Below are 19,054 nucleotides of genomic sequence, written 5' to 3' on the forward strand. Positions count from 1 at the left end.
AGAAGTTGCACTGATTGCCAAATATTAGACTGCTTCATCACCTTCTATGAAAAAATAACCAGGGTAGAGTCTCAAAGTATGGGAACCTCTTTATGGAGGTGCCTCCTCTTGGAGACTGACCCTCTGCTGAAAAGGTGAGAGGGCTCAGCCCAAACCTGCCTCCTTCTTGGGGGGGGCCTGTGCCTCCCTGCCAGCTCCAGTTTCTGACTTGGTAGGGCTTTTCCCCGCCCCGGTCAGCTCCCAAAACCTCAATGACCAAAAATGATTCAGCAGACAAAAAAAAAACAACCTGAAAGAGCCTTTGCTCTCTTCCTTTTTGCACTTTATTTTTGTCTGCTCAAAGGTAGGCTGACCGCACCTCCCCTGGTCCTGTCATCTCGGCCCTGGTCTGAGTAGTGTTAATGCCATGGAGAGGCTGCCAGAGTGGTTGTGTGCTGCTGGGGACTGATGTGGCCTAGTATAATTAGCGCAGAGTTTGCGCCTGCTGTGCTGGGGGTCTTATGTATTTGGATGACCCCCGTCTCATGCGTGACCTTGCTCCACAGGAGCTGCTGGACGGCAGCCCTTTGCCAAGTAGCAACATAGGAATTCATGTTCAAATTAGAACCTAAAATTGTTCTTGTTTCAGTAGTTTGTGTTCAGTTCTTCCCAGAATTACTGTCTGATATTAGCGCTTATGCCAGTTGGAGAAGTGATTTTTGTTATTTTTTTTGGAACTGCTTCTCTGTGTAAGTGAAGAGATCTTATTATTTTGAATCGGTTCAAGAGGAATAGATTGAAAAAGTACAGAGTGCAATGCATATAGTCTGCCAGTATTCAGAATATACCTTAACCATTTTTTGCATTTCTCTGCGATGAGCGTTTGGAGGAATATTATCATGTCATAGGATCCCTGGTAATAATGTAACGGTAGTCAGTTTTTCACCGAAAACACAGAAATTTCATATTGTAAAAGGACCCAAAATAATTTTTCTATGCCAAGAAAAGTTTTTAAGGATATATCTTTAGCTGAATAAAGAGGATTCAATTAACCTCAGTACAGCTGCTCTGATTTACAGTGTCTGAGGATCTGACCCACACTCAAAAGTCTGTAACGATTCTATGTCATAATTCCTAGATTAAAAGATAAATTTCTTTTCAGTTCTATTTGAATTTGATTTAGAACCACAGACACTGGACTGTCTTGTGATGGTTCACAACAGGGATGATAGTCGTACCAGCTAAATATGCCTGTAAAGCGGTATGTGTTCAGTATGGGAATGCTTTTGAAATTGGCAATAGAGATCTCAACAAATGTCCGTGAGAAAACGAAACTATTTGAATCTGGGTTTAGAAGTAATGGGCTGCATATATTATGTACTGTTTGCTTGTCTATTATAAATTATTACCAATAAACCTAAGTGGGGAAACTGTTACAAAATATAGCCCTGAGCAAAAATTGACACTGTTTGAGAAGACAAGACTTCTTTACAAATGCAGATCATATGTTTTATCCCTAAAATATAGGAAAAAGTGGGTCAGAGATGAAAACCACAACAAGGCGCTGTGTATTTCAATGGTAAACATACTGCATCACAAGTTATAATAGATTGTTTCAGTCTTTTAGCTAAAATGACTTTGAAGGGATCTAACTGAATTTAAATGCTAATGGCAAAAATGTTTTAAATCACTGACGGTATTTTAAGTTTGCATTTTAGACATTTATTTTTTTACTTTCTAATTATTAGGGGACAGGTCCATTTGACTGGGCGTTTGGTTCACGTGCTGGTTTGTGTTTTTCTTTGTATTCTGATAGTCGTGCTTCGTGGTGTTCTTTGGCACCTTTAAAAATACTGACATGGAACTTTGAGCACTTGGAAATGTGGAGCAATTAATTCAGAGCCTGGGCACTCTTCACCTTTACCCTTACGATTGATTTTGCTATGCACGTTTCCTTCTCCTTGTTAGAGATCAGATGCTGTATGCCATAATCTTCCATGAAAACAGGATAGTTGAGGATCTTCAGTTATTGCAAATTATTTTTTCCTAACAATTTTGTGGTGCTATGCAGAACTGAAACCAAAAGATAGGGAGAGTTTGTAGTTTCCTTTGCAATTGGTGCAGTTTCAGAGTTCTGTATGCAGAGAAGTGCACGCTGCTTCATTTCTCCAAGCTGAATGATGAAGCGGTGTAAGTTTTACCTGTGACAATTACTTTCTAATGTTCCCTGATTGTTTTCAGTGCCGAGTCCAAATACCTTAATGAATTCCTTAAAAATAAAAAACTTGCATTGGGAAACTGGTTAATATTAAACAATGATTTTGGTTTGGTTTTTTTTACTAAATAACAGTGAAAATACTTGATATTTTTAAGCCTGTCATGCTAAGAATTAGACTATGAATAACAATGTCTTAGTTATTCTAATCTATTAGTTATTCTAGTTTATTTATTAGTTATTCTAATTTAATTTTTTTAAAGGCAGTTAAAATTGGTAGAGATTTCATCTGTGGATCTTTTGAAAGGACAGGAGGTTCAAAGTCTCAATAAATGGAACTTTAAATTGTTTGCACTTCTTAATGGCAACTGATTACCCTAATTAATAGAGGAGGTAATGTTTTGTTTTACTTTATTTGAACTCCTAGACTGTTGCAATTATTGATCTTTTGTCTCCATGTTTTCATATTGAAGTAAATTAACGTTAAGAAAAAAGGGCCCCACCTACTCCCCCCCATGAAAACTTGCACGGCCCAAGCACTGGAGAGCTTGCGGGGAGAAGGAGGGAAGTTGCACAGTGTTGTTCTTGGCCACATTGTCAATCAAACAGGGATATTTCTGAAATAGTTCCCGGGTAGTGTCAGCTAGGCATAGTATCCCCTGTCATCTTCTTCTGAACATTATGCTGCTTCAGACTACCCTGTCCTTTATCCCAGTAGTAGCTGCAGCTCACTGGTAAATGAGGTGGTTCCTGCAGGGGTCTCTAAACACATTTTAGGGTTCCCATTGTGCACATACCTAAGGATCATATTGTGCAAGTCTTAGTTCAAAACAAAGAAATATTGTGCACAATACTGATTTGTAAAAGCCTGTTTGTAAGGACTCTAACAAAAATTACAATTTCTCAAAGTTGCAGAAAGCGGGGCGTTTTGTCTAGTATTGTTTTGTCTGATCAAAATGCTTGTGACTTCAAAAATGTTGTGAGTCTTTGCTACCTTCCTTTCTTCCTCTGTTCCCACTGACCCATATCCCAATCTGACCTCCTAAATTTGCTGCTTATCCCCTTGAAAACAATGCCACAATTGGGAATGCCAGCTAGAGTGTATCAATATTCTAATACAGTGGAAAAGAAGGTGCTGTGTCGTACGATACACTGTCACGCACAAGAGCAAGCATCAATGGCCAAAACCTGCCAGCAGTTTTGGCTATTGGAAAGGCTTGGAAAGTCCAGCCTTTCGGTGCTGCACCTGAGCTCCCGGGGATGCAACAGCTAAGACAAGACGCAGGAGGTGTTCCTGGTTATGTGGAGCCCGCATCTTTTCCTTAACCTCTCCTGCAAGGCTAACAACATATTTAAGCAGTCCTTGTGCCTGCTCTATCCGCAGCGGTTAGAATTACATCTGGCTCTGGTGCAATTGTGCAGGGTGGAAAAAAACTGCTTGTCCCTTTACTGCCATTCTTGAATATTCCTTCGGAGAAAAAACAATGTCAAAGACTGATTCTCATCTTTGCATATTTTGCTTTTCTCACTTCTTTTGTAACTCCTCCAGCGCTGGTGAAGCTTTAAAAAGTATGCAAAGGTCATGTGCATTTAGATCAATAAATGTACAAGAACTTCGTGTATGAATTGGTAGTGACTGTAATATTGATACCGAAAAGGTAATCCATGATATCACTCAGCAATGCAAGTTTTCCAAGAAGAATTTAATTTTAGCTTCGTTTCTATGAACCAGATGCTATTTTTTTTTTTCAAGTATGTATCCTACCTAGGACACTCTTTTATATTTTATAGGATGCCCAGAGCTACTATAGATACAAAGCACAATTTCTGGTTATGAGATCTCTGCATCACCAAAATGCAAATTTTACTCCTGAATATGTAGGCCACTTGAAGAATAGCCTAAAGAAATATATGGTGAAAATTTTAGTTCTTGTGTATTCAGATTACCCCCTTCAAAGGTTTTCCTCAGGTTTTTAATATCCTGAAAGTCCCAGTTCTGAAACAGTCTGCAGTTCAAACTTCATTTTCGGTTCTTAGAGTGAAGTCATTTAAATAAACAAATAAAAGTGGCACGTCATGCATAGCTTGTGCCAAAGTACGCCATGTGCCAGTTAGAATTAATTTTTATGAATCCTCACATATATGAGTTTATAATAACAGCAATGCAGATACGTATGCGGGTCCCTAGCTTCTCTGATGACACTTGCAGTACTCTAAACATGCACAAGTAGCATCCCAGCACGGTTCTGACCCGTGTTTATTTTTAGTATTTCGTGAATCACCTCCTTTAGCTGTTTTTCTTTTTCACTTAATGAAAGGCATATAAATCTTATTGCTAAATAACACGGGGATATTTGATAGTACAAATAAAATCCCTCCTCCCTTTCTTTGTGAATAACCAGATGGGTATGTTTACCCTTTAAAGAAATTTAGATTTGATATTTTTGTTATGTTTTGTTTTTTTCCTGGTAATTATGTTGGCACTTCGCTGATCCCTAGTTGTGCATTATTACAATGGAAGGTGACAATTTGATTGTCTTCAGTTGGAGAAACAAGTAATTTTATATTCACCAAGCTGTCAGGTAACAGTACCTCACAGTACTAAGAGCTCCTGGCAATGTGGTTTGGCACCTATATTTAAGTGCTTTGATGCTTGCGTAACCTCTACCGAATCAGGAATATTTTGCCTGCTAGAAATGTTTTTAGGCTTGTAGTGAAGGTTTTTATTAAAGAGACAATCCGTAGTTGAGCTGCAGAGGCATTGTTTCATGTTACATGGAAGTACTAATTAGGTGGTTTAGTGCAACTGGCTACAGGTGAGCCTGAAATTGATACTTCATTTCACTGTCTACTGAGGGCATCTATTTGACTTAAAAATGAGAAGCAAAAGTAAGGAAAACAGGGAAGGAGGGGGAGAGAAATCTGACTGTAGATAAAATATTTCAGTTCTGAGTTAGGGGGTGCAGAGAAATGGCACATGACCTTTTGTTTTCACATCTGTAGGACTGAAAAATAACTGTTTAATTCATTACATGGACTCTTAAGCACCTCCTGCAAATTAACTGTAGGAGGAAAAAATGTAAGAATACTGTATCTTACCATTGGTGTACGTATCTCATGGAGTATTGAAAGGATTTAATGAACCTTTCAGGAACTTACGCCCGTCGGGTTTAAGTGTCGTCGGGAAGATTTCTAGTTATTAGAACAAGTTCTTAACTGGCTTTCTAAGGGAAAAAAAAATGTATTCTTGTCTTTTGTATGAAGTCTCAGCTCAAAGTCTAAGCATGCTAAAATAAATTTCTCTTCGTATTTTTAGGCATCCTTTATCAAAACCATTTATATAATCGTTCAGCTAAACAATTAAATCATTCTATTCCATAAAAATATGTGAATTAATGCTTATTTATAGCAACCATTGTTTTTAAATTTTATTGTTAATGATTGCTTTTATTTATATTGTATATTCTTTTCCTTGCTGCCTAAAAAAACAAATCCTAATAAGTTGCTGATGGATAAATTCTTGGCACGCTCACTCTTGTTCCCATAGTTATTGGGAAAGATAACTGGAAGTCAGTACTGCCTTTTTTCTTTTTCTTTTTCCAACAGTAAGAAATTGGATATCCAGAGACACATGGCGTAGTCATAGGACTTTAAAGGCAGTCATCACTGAGAAGCTAATACCAACCAATTAAACAGAGGTGGTTACGTGATGTAACATTATCAGGAGAAACAATTCATGAGTCAAAGCATTCCAGGGCATATGAGCTCCAGTCCAAAGAACAGTCTCAAGCTGTTTAAATAAAGCGACAGCAATATTGTCAGCTAAATATAAACTATAGAAAATATTAACTACGGTGACTGAAGATGAGCACATCCCAGGTGCTAAATGACTATTCTTTCACTGCCCTTTACTGCATTCAATGTGAGTTCACCTTAGGCATTTTCAGTGAAAGCTCCTGGTAGTTAATAAAGAGAATAGAACATTTAACTAGAAAGGTAGGTTATATTTTTGGCATTTTGTGAATCCAAATAAATACTTTGGGTTTTCACTGAAAAGGCACCAGGGGCTGCGAGGCTGTTTTGTTGCATCCATTTTAACGTCTCTGACAACTGGATGGATAGAAAGGAACTTGTGCCCTAACCGCAATATTTTACTGTGGCTGCACGGCTGAGAAGGTCACTATAATGACAGAATGTAAGAGAAAGGCTTTCCAAAAAAGTTCCAAGAACTGTTTAGCTCTCACATGGTATGATTACAAATGAGAAGAAATACCATAAAAATTGTTCCAAGCTCTCTGAGCTTTGAGGAAGTCTGAATCTGAAGTCAAACTTTGTGATTTGGATTCATATCTATTAGCAGAAGTGTAATTTATCTGGATTGGAAAAACAAATGCAAGAATAGCTGAGTGTGTATCTTGGAAGCCGTGGGTGTATTGCTTCGCTTGATGCTTATTTCGGCTAGCGATTTGGGTGCTTGGTTAATGTTATAGCTGTCATTTCTTGAATCGTATCTTCCATCCCTTCTCCTCACCCCCTCCTCCCCCCTCCCCACTTTTATTTCCAAGGTGATTCCTGGGACTGCCATAAACTCTCTAATCTTGCCAGGCTGTTTATGATCTGTATGTAACTACTTCTCGTAGTATTCCTGCAAAATGAAGCCAAGGAAGAGCTTGAGGGAGTTGAGCTGATTGGCCTAAGGCCTTGCTGTGACTCAGAGCCAGGAGCGGAACCCGGGCGTTTATCTCCCGTTGCTGCCTCGTCAATTGATACGGGGTTTGTGCAGAGGGATCCGTGTCGGGGCGTGGGGCCCCAGGAGAATGGAATCTTTTACTAACGGTTCATTTGTGTTACCAAGACTCCTTGAAAACAGATATGAAATTTCATAATTTTAGGAAATAACTGTTTATTCTAAAATGGCAGACAGATTACGGCAGTAGATTTACAATGAATTACGTTACTAAGTTATGCCTACATAACATTGTTTTACAGGGGCAGAGCTGCAGAATATTTTGGCTATTGGCAAAGCGTTTTCATTTTTCTTTAAGTCTGTCTGAACACTACCGTAACTGGTATCTTAATACAGCAAAAATAAAGATCAGTTTTCCTGAATGTTTAAAATAAGCTAAACTGGTTTGCAGCTAGAAAAAAGGAAGTTGTTCCAGTAAATTCTATGTAACTATGTCAGTGTACCCCGTTCCACATCAGGCCTGTGCTTGTATAGGTGAACTTGCACTGCAAAATAGATTGCATAAAGGACACTCTTGATTTTCAGAAGGGGTTTGAGGATCCATGAAAGACACGGGACCACCAAGTTTTGAGGTGTGCCATCTAAGTATGAGAGAGGAGGAGACTGTGGGCAGTGCAGGCAAAGAAGAGTATACAATGCATTTAATTTGACCCAAAAATGAGTGCCGATTTGTAAGGGAGGATCCAGTAAGTCACGTTTAATATTACGAGAGGAGTGTGCACATTTGTTGCTCTTTTAGAAGGTGGGGAGGGAGGTGTGGCTGAGATCCTGTGGCTGAATTTAAGTTTTCGTGAACACCAGGTTAGCATAGAAGTGTAGAAGGAAATATTTAAAAGGTTATGAGTACGTCCTTAATTTATTTAGTTCTGGAGTCACCAAAGCACTTAGACATGTGCTTAACTTTTTGAAACCGAGTAGTCCAATTTGAAATTAGTCGACTGCTTGCATACTTACAGTTAATCATGCACTTAAGTACTTTAATCTGGCACTTTGGGGAAAAGGAATGGGGACTGTTCATAAAAGCTCTGTAAGCGAATGTATTTCTAATCTAATCTGATTCCAATCTACTGTTGGAGCTGTAGACCTGGGTTATGTCTCTACTGCAGTCACTAAAGCAGGATGAATTAGTCCATCTGAGTACCACGCTACTGTAGTTGGAGCGCTATCAGAAACGAGCTTGTTTAAAATTAGTTTGGATACCTCGGCATTACAAAGCAGTCATTTATGTGGCTGCAGTGTAGACATGCCTTTAGGTTTATGAATGCTTTGTGAGGGTGGAGCAGAGCAGAAACTAGAGTCTCCGGCCAACTACAAGTCTGCTTTGCCATATATCTCGTTGTTATTGCTTAGTTTATATGTTTCTGAAATAGTGTCTGGGCTATCACATTGTTGTTATCTGTGTTAACACTTTGTGTCTTGATTCTAAAATGTCTAGCAGCTAAAACTCCAGGTCCAGGCATAATTTCCACTGTAACGTTTAATCATTTGAGCAGTCAGCAGGGGTGGAAGAGTTTAGGCTTTTGGGAGCCTTTCATGTCAGGAATATCATCTAATTGTTTTGAAAAAGAAGATATACATTGTTTGAAGAATTTGAGACTGTAGAAAAGCCTTAGACCAAAAAAAAAATTATTATTATTTGTATTGAGAAAGGTAAAATGCAAACTGTAGGAAAAAAGGAAAAATGATGTTTTGAGAATCTGTCTGACAACCATCATTAGAGCAGAGGGAATTTCTTCTCTGGATTAAAATAAAAAATCACGTCGGATATATAGAGTAGAGCTGTTTGGGACTGTGTTTAGTTTTACATAGGTAAAAAACCCTTAGCAATTCAATTTTGGCTTTACTACCTCGGTATCGAGGCTGACTGCAGTTGGGTCCAATTCCTCAGCTTTACTGAGGTTTTGACAAATGGTCCCATTCTTTTTCTGTCTTGGCTTCAAAATGAGACAGAATTTATTCTAGTTTTGGAAAATCCAAATCAAGATTTATTTAATTCTTAAAGTTGAGTAGGTGATAGGACTTCAGATAATTAGGGCCTTTTTCAACTTTTTTTTCCATACCCATTAGGTATATTTTCCACCTTTAGTGATTGCTGTGTTCAGCTAATCTGTCCATTTAACCAAAGCAACAATTTCACAATGTAGTTTTCTTTCTGATTGTGTGCTGTGTAATCAATATACTGATATAATGTGAGTGTAATTTCCTCTCTTATTTTATCTCCACTGCACAGTATTATAAATAAACAGCTAAAAAAGAAAAAAGAAAGAAAAGCACCAAACAAATCTGTTGCATCTTCTTTTAAGATTGTACCACTGTAGACACTTGTTCTAGTAAAGTAGAATTGGACCCACTTGATTGCATTTAAATTTTTCATGCTTCAGCAGTTTGTCTGGGAGCACAGTAAAGAAAACCCCCCGAGCGAGGATAGTTTAGAATAATAGAACTTGATTTTGTGTATTATAGCGGCACCATTTGCGCTGCTGTAGTTAGGGTTGTGTCAGCACTTCCATTATAAACCCCTGTTTGCAGGGGTTATAACTAGAGAGATATTTTTTATCAGAAACTTTTTTAAAAATCATTCGAGTGAATTTAATTGATAATAGGAGAAAAAATAAAATAAATTATAGTGGAAATTAGTAAATTTCTGATACCTTCTACAAGCCTTATTTTTTACGAATATTACTTTTTTTCCTCTTGCCAGGAATTTTAGCAAATGCATTTTGAATATTTGAAATGTAAAATTGGGAACTTATTATGGCTTAAAATTTGACTACTATTCATACTCATATTTTAACATTAAAACATTTTAACACAACAACCCTTTCTACGGTTTAATGTTATCGTGAACCTAAACTACTCAAATGGGCCAGATTCTTCTCCCTTTGAATTTGAGGAGACCTTGGGGTTATTGGCCGAACTCTGCCTTTGGACCTGATGGAGTTCTGTGTGCAGAATTCTCCCATTTAAGTAAAACCAAACAGGTAACGAGTAAAAACCTGCGTGAAGTAATTGACTGGATAACACCCAGTTGCAGAGTTTATATTTACTCTGTTTTACTGATTATAAACCCAGGCATAATCAATATTTGGTGCATAACCTGGCACCCTCAGAAGACCTGTTCACATAAGGTATATTGATTGAGTTAATGATTGTGCTGGGAAAAGAAGGTGGGGGGCTTAATCTAGCAGGGTCCTACATCTCTGTCCCTCTTACCCCAATGTTTAAAATCTAGCAACCAAAAACGTGAAAGGTACCATTAAGTGCTGACCTCTGACCGTAATTAATGTGCTCAATATCGCCGTTTTAACAAAGGTTTGGGGGAAAATGGAAGTGAATCACACCCCTAAAAATTATGTCATGAGGAGAGCAAGTGCCTGGGAGGCCTGCCTGAGCTTGTCTTTCTTTTCAGGCCCCGGGACTGTAAGTAGCTGAGTAAAAAGTGCAGTGTGAAAACGTGTCTGACCATAATGCAGCAGTGGAGAAAAGGGGCAGGTGGAGCTAGAAAGCATTTGAACCCTGCTCTTGGTCCGTTCTCTTAGTCTAGTGCAAAAGAAAAGTTGCTGGGCATGTCTTGAGATTATTAGTGAATGTGACTTTGTCAGTATAATTTCTTTTTTTTAAATCTTAACAGAATCCCCTTTTCTCTATGTAATCAACTTAAACAACAGAACATGAATAGAGATTTTTATTTAATTGTGTTTAAAACATCATGAGTAGGAGGAAAGTATATTAGCATACATGGCAAAGCAAAAGCGTTCCTCTGTAGTGCATTACCAGTAGATAGCTTTACTGAATGGTCACTTGAGGAAATACCAAAAGCCTGTTTATGAAATAGAGGTGAAGCCTTTCTAGACTAATTATATTCAGCATGTAATTTCTAAACTTCAGTCTGAATTTTGATTTTCAATTAACATTCCCAATTTGAAGATAATTTTCTATTTAATGTAATTGCAGGAAATAATTTATTGGCTGATTAAGACTGAGGGCCCAGCCTTCCTTAAGAAAACAGTCCCTAACAAACCAGCCTTTAAAGCCAACTCGTAGCTTTGGACAGATTCAGCCTATTTTTGCAGCTGCAGAGTTGTGTTTAATTAGGATTGTGCACTATTATTCATGGGTGCAGTTTGTAGTTGAAATTATTCTTAAGAGACATTTTCATTTCTAGTTTTGTGTCATGATTAATTTATGGTGAAGAAACAGCCATAGCTATTGCTTTTCACAGAAGCTCGTTCAGTTTGAAACAGGAATGAGATCTGTTGAGAAGGTGAAAGAAAGGAAAATCCTCTACTGTGACTTTCAGTTTTCATGTCTCGTTTTCAAATTGCACACAGTGTGGACTTATATTTTCATGTGAGTGATTACATTAACATGACTATTTTAATGAGAAAATGGAAAGTAAACCTTTTATTTTATCTTGGATCATAGTAATTACGAACCAGAACCTTTTGAAGTACGTACAATAATGCTGGTTGCTGAACTCTTGGCACGTTCTCTGTAGCATCAACACAAATTCTTTAGCATAGTAAGAATGTAACACACGGTTTAAATTCCTCAGTTCTGCTTATTGGCAACATTAATAGTAGACTCCCACTTACACTTAGGCTCCCCTAAAGAAAATGCAAACCTTTTATTCCCCACCAGTATCGAGTTTAAGAGGCAGGATTATCTCTATTTACAGAGTAGTTATTCTAAATAGGTATCAGTGTTTTAATATGTTTCAAAGCACTTCAAAGCTTGTAATACTTTCATATAGAACTGTACATAATTAGATTAGTTGATCCTATATTAATTTTTTTTTTCACTGTAGGATACTAAATCTGAACTCCCTCATTAATTGTGAGAAATTTAGCATTAGCTGTTAAATCCTATGTGAAACACAGGCTGCTACATAAAAACTACTGTTTAAATTGGAATTAACTTAATTATTTTTCTTTGCACTTGATATTTCCTTCACTGTAATATTCATGAAAGCATGTGACAGATTTGTAAATTTAACTGTTAGTCTCAGATTTCCAGACCCTTTAATCAGTATTTATTTGTCTGTAGAAACAGTACTAGCAAGTTAATGATTTGCTAATTTGAAAAATGCTCATGTGGTTTCCTATGTTAACTGATTTGTGCATTTTTAAAGAAATGGTATGAAATCAATTATTGTTAAAAAGCAATTAAGGTGAAGATCGTATTCCTTAGTTTCTCAGCAATTTCAGTGTCAAGGATATTCTAAAGTTACTAAAACCTGGGAAAATAGCTTATATATTTTAGCTGTCTTCTTTCAGGTTTATTAATGATTGTTTTAACAGTTGCAGTTAATCTTATTAGAAATTTTAAACAAAGTGTTTTCAAATTTTTGAGTTGAAGTCAGTTATATTTTCATCTAAGTGGAGAAACTGTGGTGAAAGCTGTGTTTGCATGCGTGATGTAGTAAGAGGCCATTATTAGGAAAAGACATTTAACATAAATCAATGCATTTATTCATTACACTTTTAAGTCATTTAAAGTAATTTGTTGAGCTGTATCCTGTACTCAGTGCCTAATATGAAATGAAACATAATTATTTTAGATTTTAGTTCAAACTGTAAAAGATTACTCACATATTATCCATCCATTCAATAAACCATTCAGTTTTAGAGCACTTTTCACATGAACATCTCAAAACACTTTCCAAAAGGTAAACCTGAGTAAAACCTGTAAAAACAGGTTAAGAGCAGATACAGCTTTAAACAAATAGCAAAAGGACTGACTTAGCAGAATTTGAAATGGATTTAAAAATTCTCATCTGTGTAGAAATCATCTTCTGCTTGCAAGGAATGAGGTTAGGAAAGCATGATGGACTCTCCCATTTAAACGTTTGCTTATAACCTTCAGATTGCTCATCAGATTAAGAGTTAAAGACTTGAACTCTTATGCAAACTCAACATGAAAATACGAATAAAATCACTATCTTCTTATGGGTGGAGAAAATTATATTGTTTGACAAGACGAAATGAATAGAATGACATCATATAACTTAACCCTGACCTTGACGTGGCGTCAATGAATACTTTATCTCAGTGTTTTGGATCCAGATCCCCCAAACCTGTACTTTTTGGAGTACTTTTGTTGACCGCATATGAATAATTTTTAACTGTTGTAGGCAAGTGTGGAGTGTTTAGAGGACTGTTTTGAGCTTCATTTTTTTTTCCTTTAACAGCAATGCTTTCTTTTTGTCTGCTGTTCTTGTTTTGTAGAAGAATGTCTTCCAAGCAGGCTACCTCTCCATTTGCATGTGCAGCTGATGGAGAGGAAACAATGACCCAGGATTTAGCATCCCGAGACAAGGAAGAGGGCAACAGTGATCAGCATGCGACCTCCCACCTGCCTCTGCATAATGTAATGCACAACAAACCTCACTCTGAGGAGCTACCAACTCTGGTCACAACCATCCAACAAGACCCAGAGTGGGATGGAGTCATCTCAGCCCAACACAGAATGGTGAGTTTCACAGTTCTCACAGTGGCTTTCTAAATTAGTATTATAAAAGTCTGTTCACTTACATTTTGAAAGACATGTTCAGTACAATCCTTCAAAGTGTAAAGCTTTTTAAATGTTAAAGTGTCAGTGTTAGTAATAGATCAACATCAATATGGTGTAATTGTAAATTATAATTGTATAATCTTCTTAAGTATACAGGTCTATATGAATGAGGTCATTTGATGAGTTCACTTTCCGAAAGGAAATGCATCTATTTATCATGTTTTCATTCATACCTTGATTTATGTCATAACCTCTCTAGCTCATCTATTCAAGCATTAATTTCTGACAGGAGGATGTAGCTCACAACTGTTTGTCATCTGCAAAGTGTCGTGCTGAAGGAAGACACTTTAATGTATTTTTTTTACTTGTCTCTCAGAAATAGAACCCACCAAATCTAGAATGTTATAGTTTTACACCACAACAAAGAAGCTGGCATTTTAGGTGACACAAACATCCTGCTGTATTTATATGAAATTACAACTTTTTGTGGAGGGGACAGGTGTTTATGAGTAACTACGTCATGCTCTTCTTCTCTAGATCACCAGTTTGTACATAGGCGATGTTAGCAATGATTAGAATTATTATCTGTATTCTCTTCAGTAGCCTAGATAAAATTAGTTTGCAGTTGTAATTCTGTCTCTGCATCCCCAAAACTCTGCAATAAATGGGCAGACTGAATGAAGACTGAACGGCCATAGCATCTCAGTCAATTTATTTTCTTTGCATGTGTTCCTCAGGAACAGAATTAAGGTATGTGGAGCAGCCAGGTGTTCTGTAAATTTAGAACATCATAATTCTAGACTCCATAAAGTGACTTTCACAGACATTAAATTCACACAGTTAGTTTGGAAGGAATACCCTGCCTTTTCATAAAATTTATTCTGTATTTTTATTAAATGTCTATGAGTGGATTTTTTTTCAGCAAGTCTTTTTTTTTTATCCAGTACAAATCAGCAGCTTTCAATAAGGTTAAAAAACAATTGTAGAATTTTTTTTGGCAGCACTAACAATAATGAACTTATTTCAAATTTGACTAGAAATAATTCTAAAACATTAATCAACATAGATACTGGAATACTTCACGCATGTTATGATGCCTGGAGTTAATTAAATAATAGCACTACAATAATATCTGTTTTGTTAATGTAGCGGCCATTTTTCTTTCTAAAATCCAATTAATTCAAAACATCAAACCCAACCAGAAAAATGGTACCTCATCTGTAATGCACAATTTAAGCCAGTGCAGAACTTTCTATCAGGCCTAAAACATTCCTAAGTATTCGGGCAACTGTCATGAAGAAGGCAAAATTTCAACTGTAAAAATGCTTTAAAGAAAAGTAATTATAGGTTAGTAATTTGGCAAGGTAGGTTGTAAATTGTATATATGGCTTCTATGCAGAGTTCTCAGATGGAATCTCATTTTGGATGGAGGGTCACTCTTTTGCCCAAGTCATGCAATAAGCGTATCAGAATAATTTTAACTTCTATGCTATCAAGACAACCTGGATGCAGACTAGAAAGTATTGACCAAGTTTGTTGATTGCTAGAAAAATAAATCTATGAATTCATCAGCTGCTTTCCTATTCATGCAGAGGCATGTGCGCTCTGGGAATTTCGGTCTCAGGACACCGATAACATTGATAAAATACCTCTGTGTCCCAGAGAGAAAGGAACTCCTAGCCTCTAGGAGTCCCTCAGTGCATTTGGTTTTGCTTCAGGTCTTTCCTTGGACCTGGAGCAATGCTTACGCCAAAATGACAGAATTCCTTGCAGTATGATCAGTTGTTCTCATTTGTATTGCTCTGAAGTGGGTTTACACTTACAGCAATGGAGTGCAATCTTGGTTTCCTTTCTTGATGCTTCACTGTCATGTCAATGCTCGCTGTACCTCTGGACAGGCATGAACCGATACCCAGCTTATCATGTTTCAGAACAGGTGCATAAACTTTGCTTGAGTGACTTAGCACTCTGGTTTTCCTCTCTTCTTTTTTCAGTAAATATTCCATCATATATGTAGATGAATGTCCTGAGAATCATTAGGAGTTTCCACAATTCCGTTGGGCTGAATCTGGTGGTGGATGTATGTCATCCTTATTTAGGTAGCTCTCAGGTAAATCAAATAGATTTTTTTTTTGCCCAGCTGAAAGCTGGGTATAATTTACAAGGCTTGGCTAGAAGTGAAAACTGAAGTTCTAAGGCATGCTGTTTGGTTGCACTTCAAAGAGATCTGAAATGTACAGAGCAAGGACCCAGTGTATTTACAGTTTAGGTGAGTTAGATGACTAGTTAGATCACAAGTGAAGCAGTGAAAAACGTTTTTTTTTGCTCCTTGAGGGACTGTCATTTAGGGTCACTTGTTTCTTTTTTTTTTTTTTTAATTATTTTTTTTCTCCCTTATATGTGTCCTTCATGAGGAAACCTTTAAGCTGCAATTAATTGCATAAAGTTTCTCTGAAACACCTCAGTCTCCAAGCAGACATGAATATTGCTAAGAAAAAATTCAGAGGAGCCTGCAATTTTCCCAATGAAGGCAATTCATACTCCTTTAAGGGAGGATAGATAGGAATTTCTTTCCAGAAAGACAAATTCCAGAAGATGGGTTGGGCAATTTTTGAGATAGGTGCTGTGGTAGCAACCGCTTTTCTACTTAATAAAACCAAATTCCCAGAAGGTAAGTGCTTTCTGACCTTTCCCAGACAGATCCTTTCAAAGCAGATTTGAAGAAGCACCTGCTCATACCTTTTACACAAAAGTAAAGACAGTAGGGCTGTCATTAAAATGCATCAATAATGTGTGTTGTCTGGTTATAAGATAGTAAATTCAAAGAATGCTGTGTCGGCATATGGGGAGGGAAAAATTTCTCTTTTATGTGGTATCTAATTAAGGGCACAATCCTGCATCCTTTGTGCCCTTAAAACTACTAAGGAGTTCACTGGAATTTGTGAGAGCATACAGTATGCATCATAACATGCTACAAGAGCCATACAGATATTAAGTGAAAATAAGATACTGTAGTAGGGCAATTTGACTGAAAAAAAAAGATTGAGTTTTTTCCCAACATTTATGGTATGCAGCACTTTCTGTAGTATAAGATACCTTTAAACTACATTGTGTATTATCATAAAAAAAACACACTGGCTAGAAATGTTTTCAAACTTTCACTCCCTTTTGATATCAGGCATTGCTTTCCACTGGGTCCTTTGTGTATTCTGAATGTCTGGAAGCCAAAATATTTTGTTTTAACTCCCACTCTATAGTATTTCCCAGCTGTGTACTTATATGGTGTAATAAAAGGATTTAACAAATGGGAAATAGCAGCTGCATTTGGAAATTCCCTTTGTGCTCCCTTTTCATTTGACAGATTCAGCAATGTGTAACAACTGTAACGTCAGACCTGTAATGACTTACACTGCAAGTATCGTATCACCAGCCAATTTGATGCTACAGTGGGGAGAAAATAAAACAACCAAAAGATTTCTGTAATTTCATATTGCTGAGCTGAAAACATTATATGTATGTTTCTAACTGTAACTTAATATAAAAATACCTGGACATGTAGGTATTTGTTGCTGCCTATAGTTCTACTAGAAAATGAAATCTATTTTTTGGCTAAGGACATATCTGTTTGCTTCAGTAAGCTGTAGGGAAGAGGGCAAAAGTGGTACTAAGATAACGCACATATCCTGCTTTCTCCCATGGACAGTGAATAGCAGGCAAGAAATACAGTCAAATTTTTACATTGCATCCAAAGCCTGGCTCTCTTGGGACAACACATTGAGAGATTTTGAGAGGGGGAAAGCCAACAATACTTACTTTTTTCTAAATTTAATAGTAACTGAGTTGTTGTATCCCAAGAATATATTTACTAGTAAATAAGTAAAGAAATGGAGAATAATAATCTGTGCTTTGTTCACTGGGGGACCAGGAACGGTCCCTATCTTCATATAGAGCCCTGCACATCTTGTGAGGTAAATTACAAAGGTTTTTTGTTTTTGCTCTGAAGTATCAAGAGAAAGCAGTGCCAACAACAAGATACAAAATTAGATGGAAAGTGGCCTGGTCTTCTTTGAGGAATGGGATGGTGTATTCCCATGGCTTTAAAGGCTAGATGTGGGCCTCATGAACAATAAATCCGAGCAGCTTTAACCTAAAGAAATCTGGAATCTTTCTCCAAATTGCAGAATTCCCACTCCCAACAGTAGAAAGAAAAGAGAGGAAAATTCTGTTCCTACCCCTAATCCCAATATAATAATTAGGGGTTTGTGACAGGGTTTGTGAAGAACTTGCAGGCACTGTGCCGATCACTGTACATGATGATGTATCACTGCGATGGTCACTGTACTCTTTTTCTTTTCCCACTGGTGTTCCTCCCCTGCCTACCACCACAGAGGGTATGTAGACAGCGTGTGTGTGCACAGAATGAGGGCATCCACGTCTTTTTCCTCTACCGTTACTTGGAATGATGCAGTGAGAGACTGTTACAGGGAACCACAGCAGCAAGTTGAGTCTAAAGGATGCGTGTTATTTCCCTGTGACTGAGGAAATACAAACACATACACACCTACAAATACAAGTTAGTTACCTCCAAATATATGCTACATTTCCCTGTACATTTTGTAACATCATCCAAAGACCCCTTGGATTTAGAAATGAAATGTATCTCATTGGATTTTATCTCAAATGGCATCATCGACATAAATTTCATAATTATGTCAAGTCTCTGTCTTTTGTTGACATCTTGCCAAGAGAGGGAAAGGCTCGCTACCTTTCCACTGTGTCTGCACGTACGTCTCAGCAGTGCTGGGAGCAGATTTGTGCATGCAGCAGGAAAAGTGAAGCTCTCTTAATGCCACACGTATTTGTGCCTTTTAAAATCCTTTTAAATCACCAAGTATCAATTTAATTTTATATAGTTTTAGCAAAACTACCGGCATCAGAAAAGCAGAAATAGGTGGTATCCTGAAGGTGGTAAGGTTTCAGTGTCTCTACATAAAACAAGCACAATCCTGTCACTGCCCCCCCCCCCCCTTGTTATTAACTTCTCTTGTTGAAAGTTCTTCCCTTTAAGGAAAATAAACTCAGGTTTTTGGGAAAGATCAGTGGAAAACATTTACACATGCTAAACACTGTGAATTTGTTGTTATACAAATTCATGGCTTCAAATTTTCAAAAGTTATAGATACAATTACATGTTTTGAAATTTTATTTTTAGTTCATTTACGGGCTGGGTATGAGCATATAAAATGCATCAAATATAAATGCCCTCAACTCTAGCAATTCTGCTAAATTGCTCATGCAGCTGTTTTTTACATGTACAAATCTGAATTTTGTGATGATAGAAAGCAGTTCTACTGTGCTTGTCATATTATTTCTGCATTCCAGGTAGCGCATCAGAAGTTTTATCTAACTAAAGAGATAAATACCTTCATATTTAATTGCATGGGTGCAAAGTTTTGGCTGAAAGTAAAGGGTGTGGAAAAAGCAGTTGATATGATATTTTATTTTCCTATGAGAAATAAATTGCAGAAAAGGTAGAAATAATTTTTTTTCAAGCATATTATTTTGATTCAAAAAGCGTTCAGGTATGTGCTTAACTTGAC

The 19,054-nt window shown here is 37.1% G+C and overlaps 1 protein-coding gene across 18 annotated transcripts in view; it reads left to right on the top strand.

Annotated features, from left to right (window-relative positions):
• The window catches only part of SOX6 (SRY-box transcription factor 6), a 382,490-nt gene that overhangs the window by 133,512 nt on the left and 229,924 nt on the right, over window positions 1–19,054 (top strand). For all 18 annotated transcript variants that reach the window (XM_074585859.1, XM_074585865.1, XM_074585856.1 and 15 more), the window contains one exon: window positions 13,169–13,412. In XM_074585859.1, coding sequence (XP_074441960.1) covers window positions 13,173–13,412 — 240 coding nt within the window. In that variant the 5' untranslated portion in view covers window positions 13,169–13,172. The remainder of the gene's footprint in view (window positions 1–13,168; window positions 13,413–19,054) is intronic.

This window comes from Larus michahellis, chromosome 4 (genome assembly GCF_964199755.1).
Source record: "Larus michahellis chromosome 4, bLarMic1.1, whole genome shotgun sequence".
NCBI classification, from domain to species: domain Eukaryota; kingdom Metazoa; phylum Chordata; class Aves; order Charadriiformes; family Laridae; genus Larus; species Larus michahellis.